This window comes from Synchiropus splendidus, chromosome 2 (assembly GCF_027744825.2).
Source record: "Synchiropus splendidus isolate RoL2022-P1 chromosome 2, RoL_Sspl_1.0, whole genome shotgun sequence".
Lineage (NCBI taxonomy): Eukaryota > Metazoa > Chordata > Actinopteri > Syngnathiformes > Callionymidae > Synchiropus > Synchiropus splendidus.
Window position 1 is genome coordinate 24,432,090 of NC_071335.1, and position 15,251 is coordinate 24,447,340.

At 47.2% G+C, this 15,251-nt stretch overlaps 2 protein-coding genes across 3 annotated transcripts; one reads left to right on the forward strand and one right to left on the reverse strand.

Moving 5' to 3' along the window:
* Positions 1-471: 471 nt before the first annotated feature.
* Positions 472-13,921, reverse strand: gatb (glutamyl-tRNA(Gln) amidotransferase, subunit B). 2 transcript variants are annotated; one of them, XM_053857974.1, is made up of 13 exons: positions 13,758-13,921; positions 13,166-13,319; positions 12,980-13,093; positions 5,648-5,843; positions 5,427-5,549; positions 5,133-5,246; positions 4,166-4,250; positions 2,735-2,779; positions 2,202-2,394; positions 1,997-2,130; positions 1,007-1,085; positions 809-943; positions 472-734 (listed from the first exon to the last, which is right to left on the reverse strand). In XM_053857974.1, exons 1-13 carry the CDS (start codon positions 13,892-13,894, stop codon positions 609-611), a joined length of 1,635 nt encoding a protein of 544 aa, XP_053713949.1. In that variant the 5' UTR covers positions 13,895-13,921; the 3' UTR covers positions 472-608. The 2 variants fall into 2 exon arrangements, with proteins under 2 accessions (XP_053713949.1, XP_053713950.1); XM_053857975.1 differs by having other exon boundaries at positions 13,398-13,895.
* Positions 13,922-14,036: 115 nt separating this feature from the next.
* dctpp1 (dCTP pyrophosphatase 1) lies at positions 14,037-14,899 on the forward strand. Its single transcript, XM_053857976.1, has one exon. The coding sequence runs from the start codon at positions 14,122-14,124 to the stop codon at positions 14,644-14,646; it is 525 nt and encodes a 174-aa protein (XP_053713951.1). The 5' UTR covers positions 14,037-14,121; the 3' UTR covers positions 14,647-14,899.
* The last annotated feature ends 352 nt before the right edge of the window (positions 14,900-15,251 follow it).

Consider the following 15,251-nt stretch of genomic DNA (forward strand, 5'->3'; position numbering starts at 1 on the left):
TCTCTTTTCTTTTCACTTGTTTTTGAGGTGCGTTTCAACCCTACGTTATTAATCTGAGCGCTGAGGTGGACGTGTGGTAAACACTTGCTCTGAATGGAAATTCAAGGAAGCCACTAAGGTTATTCACTTTGAGCTTGTGACATCACCGAGCTTCATATTTTTAACTTTAAAATGAAGTCGTCTCATGGAAGTTTTAAAGGGACACTGATGAACAAGTGTAGAATGGAGGGTAAAAACATTGAGCCAATGTTAAGTGTTCACATTTTTAACTCTTGTTCTTGTAGGTCTCTTTTGTCCGTGTGAAAATTAATCCATGTATATCAATGTATTTATTAATTCAAAGGGCCATTTTCGATCGTCAAGTTTAAAACCCGACGCAGTTCCCGTATCAGCCACTGGGCGGCAGTGTTGCGACGGCTTCTGATGCTGTCGCCCGGTGAGACACGTCCCGACACAAGTACTCATGAGATAAACATTGGTTTGTTTTATTAATAAACAATTGAAAATAATTTAGTGCAGAGCCAGAGATTCTGTCTGAAGGTGTTTGCTTCACCAACTCCTGCCAGACTCCATGCGATTAGAAGAAGGGCTTGCTTGATGCTTGCGGCTCATGAGGTCTTCTCCTCCAGGATCTCCCTCACCCGCAGCGGGTCCGACCTGCCCTTGGTGGCTCTCTGCACGAGCCCCATCAGCCTGTTCAGCACTTTCTTGTTCCCACTTCTCACAGCGAGGACCTGTGGAGGAGGAGTCGGGATGACGGCGGGTTTTTAATGTTCCTCACCGTGTGTTTGGGAGTTTGACCTCTGACCTCATCGGGATGCGAGTCCATCACCTCCTGGCAGATTCGCTGCAGATCCTGAGCGTCGCTCACGATTCCCAAATCCTGCTCCTGGACGATCTGCTGGGCGGACTTGTGCGGCGACTTCCACATCTCCTGGAAGACCTGCCGGTGAAGGGTGGTGAGAACCAGAGCGTGTGACCCCGAGAGCGTGGTCGGCTGACTCGCCTGCCTCGCCACTGAAGACGAGATGCCTCCTGTTTCCTGGAGCTGCAGCAGCTGGGCGAGAGCAGGTGGCCCGACGGGGCTGGAGGTGGAGGGTCGGGGGAACATGGAGATGTTAAGACTCCCCATCACTGGAGCAGGACGTGAACAACAAATCAAGTGGCACTTTCAGCTCCAGCTCAGGGAGCTGACGTCGATTATATATAGAGGCGAAGACTGAGCGACAGGTGACTCTCAAGTTTTTGACGCCTTGTGCAGCTGCTGCTTGTTTCCCCACACCCTTCTCTTGGTGTTTGGTGGAGTTTCATGTGGTTCTGCGGAGACATCGCACGATTCTGTCAAGCCGTCAGCTCAAACCTGACGCTGCATCTGAGCAGCGTCCGCACGCAGAGCAGATGATTCGTCCAGACTGTGGAGCTCCACAGCAGCTCCTCACCCTCTCCTTTCTTTACTGACACAACGCTGACCTTGCATGGTCTTGCGCTAACGTGGACCCACAAGGAAGCTGAAGACAGCCATCACTTTCAAACGGAACACCCTTCAGACTGGAACCGGAGCCGCCTCCCTGCTGGTGCGCAGCACAGACAACTCCTTCACAAACAGCTTCATAGTTCCCTCTCCTCTAAGACGCTGTCCTGCACCTCACCCTCATCCTGACAGTTTCTTCTCCTTGATTTTAGCGTTTGGCTCCGTGTTTCCTTCGCTGTATTCGCTCCCTCCTGTCAAGTGGCCGCGTCTCAGTGAACAACTTCATCTGCTCCTCCACACGACAAATCTTTTCCTGTTCCTTCTCTCCCTCTGTATGTGTCACAGACTGAGCATCACTGCTGTGTGGGAATTGAACTACAAGGACTGTCGTGTTCGGCCGCTGTGTTCCTTTCATCCTCCCAGTCACCACCTTTGACTCTCTCCACCACTGAACATGGGGAGCCCTAGCGTCTGAGCTCCACTCACGAGGCTTCTCCTTCAGAGACACCAGACAGTTGCTCTCACCTTTGGCTCACGCTCATGTCCTGCAGCTTGAGCAGGCCCAGCAGGTCGTTGGTCACCCAGCCAATCACGGCTCTCGGCTCCTTCCTGGTCGCCTGCAGCACCGACTCAAAGTACTCGACGAGTCCGTCTTCATTCTGTCACAAGAGAACCAGGCTGCGTCACCTGTGCGCAGCGTGAGCCGGAGGACGCAGTGACATCTCCTCACCACCAGGGTGCAGCTGTGCTCGGGCAGGATGCCGTAGGTCTGGACCAGCCTGTCCCTCCTGACCGCCGGCAGCTCCGGCAGCTGCTCTCTTATTGGCCGCACCAGCACCGCCTGACTGGCGTCGGCGCCGCTCGGCAGCGACGCCTCGTCCTCGTACACCATCAGAGGAGGCAGGTTGGGCTCCGGCATGAACCTGTTGAGCAAGGCAGGATGAGCCCAGCATCCAGCACCAGCTGACAAACCCAACACGTCACAGATCACAAGAGTTCCTCAATGGCATGGAGAAGCCTATAAACCCAGATAACAAACACGCCGCGCTCGAACCCCTGCGGCTCTTCGAAATGGAGGACGGAGAAGGAAGCTATAAGAATTTAGGTCACAGGGCAGATCAACAGACGACTAGTAAAAATGCTTGTCATTTGAAATTCTGGCAGGACAAGATCCAGTCGACACCACTGCGTCGCTCTAGCAGAGGTCAAGGGTCATCCTCTCATGGTCAGCTGCAGGGTCAGGTGTGAGGTCAGCGCACTCACCTGTAGTCCTGAAGCCCTTCTTTGTCTCGCATGGGAACCGTCTCCCTGGAAGAGGAAGGAGAGAGAAACAGGAAATGAACCAGGGAAAAGCTCAGAATGAGGCAGAGCTACAGTGATATCATCATGTTGTTTCGCTAGTCACAGACAGTGTTGGTGTCCCACCAAACGTGTGGCCCGGGGGCCTGTTACGGCCCGCTGCCTTTATCGTCCCGGCCCTCTCCAGGTCCCAGGTTCCAATTAAAAAAAACAAAAAAATAAAAAGCTATTGAACTTAATTCCGTGTTCCACATGTCGATTGATTTATATTCAATATTTGTTCATTGTTTCATTGCATATTAAACAGTCCAAGCATTGTATTGTATGACTCTATAATAATAACAAACAATAACCTACAAAAACGCAACTTTAATTTGTTATGACCAAATTATTTGGGGCACCTCACAACACTGCCACTATGTGATGTGGCCCCCACAGGATAAAACTTTGGTCCAAGTTCCACTCCGCCCACAGTGTGTCACGAACATTGGTTGCTCACCAACACGGTTACCACACTTGTTTTTTTGTTATGAAAAAATGAGTTCCGTTCAATTCAACTACACGGTTGTTTTTATTTATTTATTTATTCAATTAATTTGCAATAATAGTAAACCATGACCAACAAAAATCCAACTTTCCAATACTATTTTCCAATACCACTATACTCCATAATAAATTCATCATAAGCTCACCAAAATGGTCAACCAGAGAATGTGAAGTTCCCAACAACGTATGATCAAAGTCACATCAGTTCATTTTGAAAGTGAAAAGAAGATTCCACAAAGTTGATCTGGGATGTCGCCATGCTAACAGCTAAATGCTAACATTCTCTTCGATCCATGTGGACCAGTGAGTTTTCACTTCAGTAAACACTGGTGCTGGGTCGAGGGAGTATCGTGAAACAGTATTGCAGGGTTGATGAAACAGTGTCCTAACCTTCAGAGGCCACTAGATGGTGCTTTTGGTTCAGATATGTTGTGAGGTTTCAACGAATCCGTTGTTGAAGTCCAAACATTTTACAGCAGACAGCGCCACCAGGTGGCCTCTGAAAATCAGGACACTGCTTCATGAAACCTCATCACTAAGCAGTTCAGCCCTTCGCCTTTAACCCCCCTGAACAACAGTGCTCCTGTCATGGCGACCCTCTGCGGGGCGTTTAAACGACAGAACAACATTTTTCCTCAGACATGTCTGGCGGTCAGCAGCGGCTACTGATGGCGGGGGAGGGCTCTGCGCTGCAGAAGCCTGAGACACGGCTAACAGATAAGACCGAGGGGCGGCTGCGTCCAAATGGCTCCATTCATCATCATTACCACCAGGCTTTCTCCTCCAAAGCCGGAGCCTAATGAACCGGGCACGGATCCGAGCCAGAGGATTTGCGCCTCGTTCTCTCACCCCGTTTTGGAATCGTAGGCGCGGGTCTCGTTGTGGACGGTGCCGCCGCTCTGCAGGACATCAATCTGTCTCTGGATCTCATAATCTGGAAGACGGATGGAGACACTTCAGCCGCTAACACTGGAAGATAACGTTTGAATTCAGCGGCGTTGGTAAAGATTCTAGACACTGAAACCCTGATGGACGAGGAGCCGCTCTGCGCCGGCACATTTAGGAACCTGACACCAAATGATTGATAAATAATTCAAGTGCAGCGCCGCAGCAGGAGGTCGCTTCAAGCAGACGCTTTTATCAGTGACTCCACTTGGAACGTCTGCGAAGGGCTGTTTTCGTCCCGTTCATTTGACCTGTCCTGTGGGTCACTTGAGGTCACGACATGCTGAACTCTCTTTAGAGGAGCCAGACGCCCACTGAGCGTGACCCCCGCCCCGGCAGCAAATCTGAACTTGAACCCCTATTTCAGTTCATCCTCCGGTCCTTTCACTTGTGAAGGGTCGATGAGGTTTTCATGAAACAGTGTGCTGATATTCAGAGGCCACAAGATGGCGCTGTCTGCTGCTTCAGCGAAACCTCACATCATTTCTAAACCAAGAGCGCCATCTAGTGTCCTCTGAAAATGAGGACACTAGATGGCGCTTCAACGACCCTACAACACTGTTTCATGAAGCCTCATCGACACATCACTCCCTCTCACCTTGTATCTCCATGCTTGACATTCCTCATCCCCTCAACACTCTCTTCAAAGGAACATTTCAATACTAGTCCCATTCCCTCTGATTTTATTTGAGCAGTCACAGATCTGATGTTTGCAGAGCCACAATCCCATTTGAAGGCGTTATTAAATCAGGAATAAAAGCCCACTTCTCCTCCCCGGCGTGACATCCAGGAGTGAGATGACTTCTCCTCCTCCTCCTCCGTGACATCACTACCTTCTGCTTCTCACACACTTGCATCATTGGTGGCTCACCGATGGCTCTGGCCAGATAGCGAACGCTGTTGATGTTCTTCACCTCCGTCCTGACGCCGAGGGCTTCACCCGCTCTGTGCACGGAGACGTTGGCGTCCACCCTCAGCTGTCCCTCTGAAGAGAGAGGCCATATCAGAATCCTACCGTCAGAGATGAGCCGGAGGGTGCTTCAGTAGCGCTTGGATAATGCATCCAAACGCCACGGAGTTACAGAGCGGGAGACGAGTCGGAGGACGACAGATGAAGCAGCGCAGGAAATGAGTGAGGCGCAGTCAGGGAAATGGATTTCCGTACCAGACATGTTGGCCTGACAGGTGCCTAGGGCCTGCAGGATGAGCTGAAGTTCTCTGACAGCTGCCGCAGCTTCCTCTCCGCAGCTCATGTCGGGCTCCATCACCAGCTCCATTAGCCCCACGCCTGGCGACAGCAAGAGCGCCAGACTCAGGAGTCATATCTCGCCACACTCGGAGACAAACACCGCACCAGACTTGCGCAGCTGGGAGAATGGACGGTACCTGCTCTGTTGAGGTCTATGAGCGTCTGGCCGCGGACGTCGTCGTGGAGACTCTTGCCGCTGTCCTGCTCCAGCTGGATCTGTTTGATGTTGACGCTCTTTTGGAACACGTTTTTCTTTTTGCCACCGAAGACGTTGTAGGTCAACTTGCCGTCGACGGCAATGGGGCAGCGCTGCTGTGTGATCTGGTATCCGGACTGTTGGGAGGAGGAAATGTCAGCTGGGTTCCATCCATTTGTTGCATGTAAAGCTCACAAATCAGTCACCAGGAAATCGCGCTGTGATTTTGTCCGATCACCGCGACCTTCCGGAAGATTTGACCAACCACGTCAGTCTCTTTTTTGGGTCATGAGTAAATAGTTAAACGTCCAAATTCCTATGAATTAAATGCCTAATCGACGGAACTAAAAAGCGGAACTCACTAGTGCAGCGTCACCCGAACACTGTACGAAGTGGACGTAAACAAACATGGCTGACCGAGCTGTTTCTGACACTCTACATCCCGACCCTGTGGAACACATCAGCAGTTACTGTTTTACTCTGCTGAACATCTCACACACACACGCACGCACGCACGCACGCACGCACGCACGCACGCACGCACGCACGCACACACACACACCTTTACCTCTCAGACTCCGCCCATCCAAACCTCTGTCATTCTCGTGAGGAGCCCTGTAACTAAACTTAAGGACCACACCCCCGGAAACTCCTCACAGAACATCATAAGGAGATGTGCTCATTTTATCATCATTTTTTATTGAGTATGCAGACAAAAGACATTTTACCACTTGAAATGCTCATAGGTTTTTGTACATGATGCACATTTTTGTAAAAATATATTTTTTTAAAGATTTTAAAAAGCTTTTTTTCAGGCTTAAACCTGACACCAGTTCTTTACAGTAGTAAAGTTTGCAAAGGTCCTTACTCCCTGTCAAGTTGCTCTAGAGCCATGAATGATCGCAACTTCCCTGCAATTTAAAAATCTAAAAAATGCTGCAAAAACAGGCATATTTCCACCAAAACAATGGAAAAAAAGTGAAAGAGAAATCTTCCAAAATTTGGTTTGTTACTCGGGGCTCGAGTGTGGCGATGGGTTAACTTGTTTATTGCCACTGTGTTCTGGTTGACCTTTGGCTTTTGTAATAGCAGCTTGACTTCAGCTTTGCTGCCCTCACTTCCGCTCTGTTTGCCAGTAGAACGGCAACTGTTACTGATGTTGGCTGTTGCTTTAACTGAGTTTGTTGTTGGGAAATATTCCCCTGTCATGACTGCAGTAGCCGTGAGGTGTCGTCAACTGTGCCGCCGTCCTGTTGGACCAGATCAGTCGCAGCCAGAAAACACGATGCCCCAGATCTCTTTCAAGTTGTAATACTCTGCGAGCCTTCCTCGTCTGAAGCTTCCGAAAAGCCCCCATGTGACCTATTCTCTATTTTAAAAATTCATTACCGCCTCTTTAAGTGGAATCCCAGCTGTAATGTTGGCAGGCCTGAGTTCAGACAGCTTGGAGGAAGCCACTGCTGCTCTGTTTTGTTACTGCGCAAACAACACTGCGCTCTCACTCCACGATAAGAGCAGGATTTATATCTTGATTTGCCGTCCCATGCACCCGCAGCTACTGTACTGTTACCATGGACACCTACATGAGGATGCTGTTAGTTTGTGCAGCAGCAAATGCTGCTTTTGAATCAGTGTCTCAACTCTGAATCAGGGTATTTGGATTCTTCTATTGCAGCGGTAAATCGAGTGTTTAGAAGTTTAGCTGTAAATAAAGACAAAGTTTCACAAATAAAAATTGAGGAAAAATTAGAAAACCTGATTCACACTGATATCTAGCAAGATGCTTCGACTTACCTTTTTTTTTATAATATTACGCTGTAATGAACATCTCTGTTGACTTTGATTTTTCATCCTATTCTTATACATGTGTAGTCAATAAATCTTTGCCTGTCAGCACAATGATTTTTGAAAATTCATATAAGCCACATCAAAGGACACATTCTTCCCCATCTTGTGGTGATAAAACAATATTATTGCCTTACATGTATAGTACTGTAAATATCGTGTTCGAACATTCTAAGTGGCAGGTCCTTCATCCCCACAGCTGTCACTGACTGCACAACTCTACTTTGTAGTTAACACTGTGTAGTTACCAGTCAACTATCATCATATACACATCCTGATATTGTGTAATGTACAGTGCGCCACGATATAATACATTTGTTAATATTGTGGCGTACTGGGGAAGGCGGAGTTGAGAGGTTTCCCCCAGCATGCTTTGCAGCGGTTTGTTTTGGTGTTCTGGGTGAGCACCGTGAGTGAGGTTGTTAGTTCATTTTGTGACCTCCCTTCATGTTATGCTTGGATGGGAATAAAAGAGGCTGTACTTCCTGTAGTCATGCGGTGTATGAGGCGCAGGAATAGCAATTGACGCTGAAAGAAGTCTCCGCTCCGAGCTAATACCCAGAGCTCGCCACAATATGTTATGATGTCTATCTGTTTGCACAAACCATTTATTCATTTCTGTTTTTGCACTAACAACTTGAGAGCTCCTGCAATGGTGAATTTCTCCTTTGTGAGATCTATCTTATATTATCTTATCTTATGAGCTCATTCGGACAGCAGGTGGCAGTAGCATGACAGAGCTCCTGCAACACAAAATAAATGTAGAAGAGGCCTGCACCAGTGAAGGTTGACTGGCATTGCAGCTCCACAGCCGCATGACAGCTGATTTATGTGAGTAATACAGTCGAGCTTTCTGGCATGTGTCACATTCGCAGCAGTAATAAGAATGAATAGAGAATTCTTATGAACGTTAAACAAATTCAAGCGAGCCTACAGAACAGCACCGAATATAAAACACCTCCAAGCTCACCCTTTTCTAGTTCCAAAGCAGCTAACAAACGAAAATGTAAAATATTCTATCCAAGTTTTCAGGAGGAAACTGGTCCATGTCTGTCCAATAAAAACTCAAATTTTAGAGCATCAAAATTTGACACATTTACAGCTCAAAGCTCAAAAATAAATTGATTTTGCACCTGTTTTTATTCACTATGACTTCATATATAGAAGAGTGTTTGGGTGCTAAAAGCTGCTGACTCATCTTATATTTATGAAACTAAACATAACATATCTGAGAGCAGACTCATCACCACCCTGCTCTGTGCTTTTTTTGTACTTGTCCACTTTGCACGGAAACATAATGAGCTGCTTTTGCCGAGATTCACCCTGCTATCGACCGCTAACAAGCGGAAAAGTTCCGGATACCTCAGAAAACTTTGCGCTCGTTTGATATTTCAGGGTCAGACACCAACTCATTTGTGTGTTCTCGGCCTGTGAGTCACTCTCTGACTCATTTCCAAGTCACCAAACGGAGCAGACGCGGTCGAGGGCGCCGCTCGCCGAGCTCCAACACAGAGCAGCCTTCAACCTTCCCAGAGGTCAGACCTTCATTACGCTCATTAAACAAGGGGCGGTCTGTTTGTTGTCGCGTCTCCAGGAAATTGTCATTGTTTGATGGCAGAGCGACTCTCAAGTGTGGATTCAAAACTTGATATGTCGCTCTCTTGCTCTTCCCTCTCAGGAAATACAGTTGATTAGAGAGCGGCATAAATCATTTACCGAGTACAAAACTGCGATCTTGGACTTCAGTGGTATCACATCAATTATGCACAACCTTAGTTACAAATGCAATTTGCAGGGCCAAGCTATTGCTGCTGGTCTCCTCTCCACATTCCTCCATGTCTCATCCAGGTTTTGCCACTGTTAACAACACATTAGCACCACTCACACTGCCAACAAGCTGGGGTCACCAATAGACCGCTGTGTTCTTCTGGACTGTGGGAGGAAACCAGAGTGCCGGAGAAAACCCAGGGGATGCCGAAGAGAACATGGAAACTCCTTCACAGAGAGGACCCAGTTTTCAGTTTACTCAAGACCGTCTTCCCCACTAGAGGGCGCTCTCCAGTGGCACTGACTTTTTATTCCTCTTTCGTCCACTCATTTTTTAACAAGACAGACTATGGGAAACCAACAGACGAGTATTCAAGAACCAACCTTTCTACTTCCTACAACACTGTTTTTGCCCTCAATTTCTATCTTCTTCCTTTCCTTCCGGCTTCAGTGGCCACAGAGGATCATCTTCCTCCATCTCACCCTGCCCTCTGCGTCCTCTTCTCTCAAACCTACAAACCTCATGTCCTCCTTCACCACCTCCATCACTCTCCTCTTTGGCCTTCCTCTCCACCTTCTGCCTGGCAGTTCCAACCTCAACATCTTCATCTACCAATGTGCTGGCTCTCTCTCTCTCCTCTGTACATGTCCAAACCATCTCCATCTAGCCTCTCTGACTTGGTCTCCTAAACACCTGAGCACATGTGCTGTCCCTCTGATCCTATCATCATCCTGCTCACTCCCAGAGAGAAGCTCAGCATCTTCATCTCTGCTACCTCCAGCTCTGCCTCCTGTCTTTTCCTCAGTGCCACTGTTTCCAAACCATACAACATTGCTGGCCTCACCACCCTTTTGGACACTTTCCCTTTCATCCTTGCCAACACCCTTTTGTCACACATCACACCTGACACTTTTCTCCAATGATTCCATCCTGCCTGCACCCGCTTCTTCACCTCTTTCTCACACTCTCCATGGCCCTGGACAGTTGAGCCCCAGTACTTCTAATCTTTATCTCTGCATCATGTATTTATTTTTTAATTCTCCTTGTGCTTTTCTATAATTAAACAGTAATATTTTTTAGGTCCACTATATAACTGCATTAGTACAGTCCTGTAATAGCGTAATATGACATTAAAGTTAAAGACTGCAGTTGTACATTGACCTTGAATATTCACACGTTGCTGCCATTTTAATGTTATAATATTTGAACATTTATATTAGTTCACACAAGCAATTCATCCACCTCTCTTAACCTCGCTCCTTCAAATGTAATGTATCCTTAGACTTTCATAAAGAATTCTCAACTTCACCCTTCCACTGCTCTTTGACAAAAGACGCTACAGCCTTTGTGACTCTTCGCGCTGAGACATTTTTCCAGTGTGTATATCAGAGTTTATGAATGGCAGAAGAAACTTGACTCGGAAGTCATAACCTCCAGGGCTGCCACTCACAAATCCTCCACCTATCTTCGATATTTACAACTAGTGCTTCTGTATTTAATTGACTTAATCTGAGGTGCGTTCTCATTAGCGGCACGACACAGCTGCCCAGGACGCCTCCCTCCTCCTGCTGCTCAGATGGCTTCCTGTCTCGCGCTCCAGCGGATACGAACAGCGAACGCTGGTTGGATTTGTCTTCGCAGAAGTCATGCCCGCATTCAAGGCAGAAACGAGGAGCGAATGACCTGTGAATGATATTGTAATGGAAGTGCACTGGAAAGAGGAACCTTAAAATGGAAGAAGGGAAAAAAAACAGACGTCATTTGCCTTAACGGCTTTCTGTGCCATTTGCCCGAACATGAGGCTAAAGCAATTGTTGCTGCGTCAGCGAAAATTGCTTGCTAATTCAATTAGGGTTCATGGCCAGGAGAGTTCACTCAGCGTGTTGCCATGGCGAGGCTGGAGGCAGATGAGGACGGCGAGCACCAGTTTTGGACGCAGCGATGCAGCGTGATGTAATTTAACAAAAGCAGCGGGGTTATTGTTAAACTAGGTCAGAAGCAGAGCCGCACAAGATCGGGAGGGAGATGAACAGCGGAATGACATTTCACAGATGTTTTAATTTAACAGAGTCGCTGAAATATTAGTGCTTTATTCTTCACTTGCACCGTGCCTGCATCCTTTGTCTGCTAACTTTGAAAGAAATTTCAATTTCGGCTGAATTGCCATTTGATTATCACTTTACATTTATGGCTTTTTTTACTACTGCTGTGTTTTTATGATGATCCAGCAGTGCACTTTTTTAAGGCGTTATTTACCACATGGAAGAACCTCACTGGTTTTCCGGGGCATCTTGACCAGTCCTGACCCCATACTGTTTCCCCTCCCAGGTAAACCATCTGGCCTCCCTCACCTTGTCTCTATACTTATTTCTGGACTTGCCCTTTCAAGTCTACATCTCTAACTTGTCTGCTTCCAGAGTGTCTAAAACAAACGTCATGCCAGGCCTAACTTCTGTCCTCTGAAGCAGTGGTCCCCATTATTTCCATTTTGTGTATGATCTGAGTCTGAAGGATCTTTTATTTACTATATTTACTTGAAAAATGATTGGATTCTCGCGGTTAAGCCTCGCCAAAATTTAACCCACAAGCTCGCAAAATGACTAGTAAATAGTTCTTCGCAAAGGGGAAAAGCTTCAGTGAAGAGACAGAAGAGCCTACGACTTCCAAGAAGAATACGGTTTTTTACAAGCAAACACTCCCACATGGAAGCGTCTCGTTGCAGAGAAACAAGCTCAGGGCTCCCATCGATTTGACAATATTGTGAGTTAAAATTTTCATGCATTTATATTGGGTATTGCGGTGTATCTATATGCAATTTAAAAGGCATGTTTAAACATTACCATAGCAACCAGAGTCAGAAAGCGTTAGGGCACTGATCGAGAGGAGGAGAGTATGTGAGTCTTAGCGGGCACACAAACATGCAGAGGCCTTATATGACGGATTAAAGTGGCAACTTCATAGCCCCCGGGCCACGTTCCAATTGTCAAATGTTGACCGGTCCGCAGTGATAAAACGTTTGGGGACCACTGATCTAAAGCTTTGCCTTCCACTCTGGATGCAACTCCAGGGGTGGCTAAGTCAGAGGCTAAGATCCGCATTGTTTTACTGTGTTGCTGAAAAGAACCACAACCTACAAATATGGAGTATAGCAGTATAGTGGTTAAAGCACATCCCTGTGTGTCACAAGGCTTCTGGTTCGCGTCCGGCGTATGTCTTTTGGGCATGTATTTTTCAAATTCATACATTTTACTGTGATCCAACTGTTGCACCCTGCCTGCACTCTCCTCGTCGCCTACCTTGATCTGACCATTGAAATCATAAATACATTAAATAAACAAACTGTTTCACTACTACCTAAGGTAAGACGAAACCACACAGCTAGAGAAAGTTCCTGCTACAGTAGCAGAATATTTTTGTTAAAGGTGCAGTTGCACCTTTTATGGGGATCTTAAACTCGCTTTTCCTTGAAAATCTCAACCACTTTAGGTGATTTTGACCAAACACATGCCCACGAGGGAGCCTTATTATAGGCCGGCAGAATGCGGGTCAACTGTTTTTCCATATCTTATGGATATTTGTAAAGAGTTATCAAAACTAGAACGCATTTTTAAAAATATTAAGCCACCATTAAAGAGATTAGCAAAACATTGCAGAACTCACAGGAAGGTCGGCGTAGAAGTAGTGTTTCCTGTCGAACAGTGACTTGTTGTTGATGCGGCAGTTGAGAGCCAATCCTGTCATCACAGCGGCCTCCACACATCGTTGGTTTAGGACCTGCAGAGGGATGAGGAGTACTTTTGAAACAACAAGGACAACTCCGACTTTGAGCCGATTTCTGTCACTCACCGGTAAGGTGCCGGGCAAAGACGCATCAAACAGTGATACGACGGAGTTTGGAGGGGCTGAGAATTTCACCGCTGAGCCTGAGAAGAGCTTGGTGTTGGAGTGAATCTGAGCGTGGATCTCTAAGCCCACGACTCCCACCAGCTGCTGCGAGGCCCTGAGACATAAACACAAGCAAATCTAGACGCTACTGCACAGCCACTGTACGAGTGAGTGCAGGCAAAAACATCATCACCTTGGACGATTGACTGAGCGTGAAGCCGTTCAACAAACAAACATCACGTCTTAGAACATCCACAACTTAACAGTAAGTCAATCCACTTTGATATTTTTATGTTTTATCTGCCAAAACACGAGTATGCCATGCATGTGAGCAATGAAATGATGAGAAACTGCGTAAAAAGATTGCGAAAGTCAGTCAAAAAAATGACAAAGAAGCAGCAAGAAGAAACACCTCAACAATAGCTACTATCTAAAGGAAGTATTTTATGTCGACGAAGCTCGGCGAAATATCCAGGTACCAGTTGAAATGTCATTGAAGCATCAGTTTCAAGCAAAACAAAACAGCGCCACGTTTATTATCAACGCAACCTACTGTCTCGCCTGCGGCTGAGGTTGAATGTTGCAGCGTAAACACGATGTAGTGATTTTCCTGATAACTTTAAAGGTCTTTGGGTAGAAAAACAAACACTTATTTAGTCCGACATCTGTAGCGACGCTGAAGGCAGCCATGTTGCCTGCGACAGGCACGAGTTTGTGGTAAATGTAGTTTTTAAACGCAAGAATTTGTTGAGCGTGTCTAGTTTGAACTACAAGTCCCGGGATTCATACGCAACATCCTTGTAAACTGTGCGTCACTTCCTGTTATCGGCTAGTGGCGGGATTTCTCCACCTGGCTGCTGCTGTCAGCTACTTCTGTCAGCTTTAGTTATTCAGATCAGTCGACAACGTCGTCAAACATGATGGCCACAAGCGCAGAGGGAACTCCGGCAAAAGTCAACGGCTCGACGGCGCCTTTAAACGGCAAAATGGACGATCAGCAACTTTTGGAACGCGGTGACGCGGAGGCGTCGAACGGGGTCGAGTCGCCCCACAGGCGCGCGGTGAGGTCCGGCTTCAGCGCGAAGCCGACTCTGGAGGACATCCGACGGTTGCAAGCCGAGTTCACCGACGAGCGCGACTGGAGCAAGTTCCACCAGCCGCGGAGCCTTCTGCTGGCCATGGTGGGCGAGGTGGGAGAGGTGTCGGAGCTGTTCCAGTGGCGGGGGGAGGTGGCTCCGGGCCTGCCGGGCTGGAGTGACTCGGAACGGCAGCACCTGGCGCAGGAACTCAGCGACGTGCTGATCTACCTGGTGGAGCTTTCGGACGTGTGTGGCGTCGACCTCCCTCAAGCTGTTCTCCAGAAAATGGCCTTGAACAGGAAGAAATATCCCGCGAGCAAGGTGCACGGATCCGCCAAAAAGTACAATGAATACGAAGACTGACTTGATTCAGGAGTTTATAGTTTGCTTTATACTTCAGTTGAACTACTGCTGAGCTTCTTTTTTTTTTCATCATGTGGACAATGGACAACGGGAACCTTAACTTTTATTGCTCTTAAGTCGTTTTTGAAGTGACGTTTAATGCGTCTTTTATAGGGGAAAAAAACAACTGTTATTATTGCTGCATGCAGGTCGTTATGTTGGGAGTTCTAAGATATTTATCTCTTTACCTTGTGGATTGACATTTGGCATTTTTTGTGGCGTTTTGGTTTTTGTGATCCTAAGTAAATATTTCATGAACTCTGTCCGTGTTTCAGTTATTGCCTCAAGTCGTGTGGTGATGTGCAGTCGTTTACTGGTCTCAACATGTGGAACAAATAATGTTGAAATGGGGCTGAAAATAATGACCAGTTGGACTTGTTCAGAGGTCTCAAACTGATCCACAGATGGGCCACAGTGGGTGCAGGTTTTTGTTCCATCTGAAGGAGAAATATAGGTGAAACCATCAGGTGTCTGCTGAAACAAACGGCTCCAGACCAACAATCAACTGATGTGTGAGGACACCTGACTGGGGAGAAAGTGCTTTGGGAAAAAAAAAGCCTGCACCC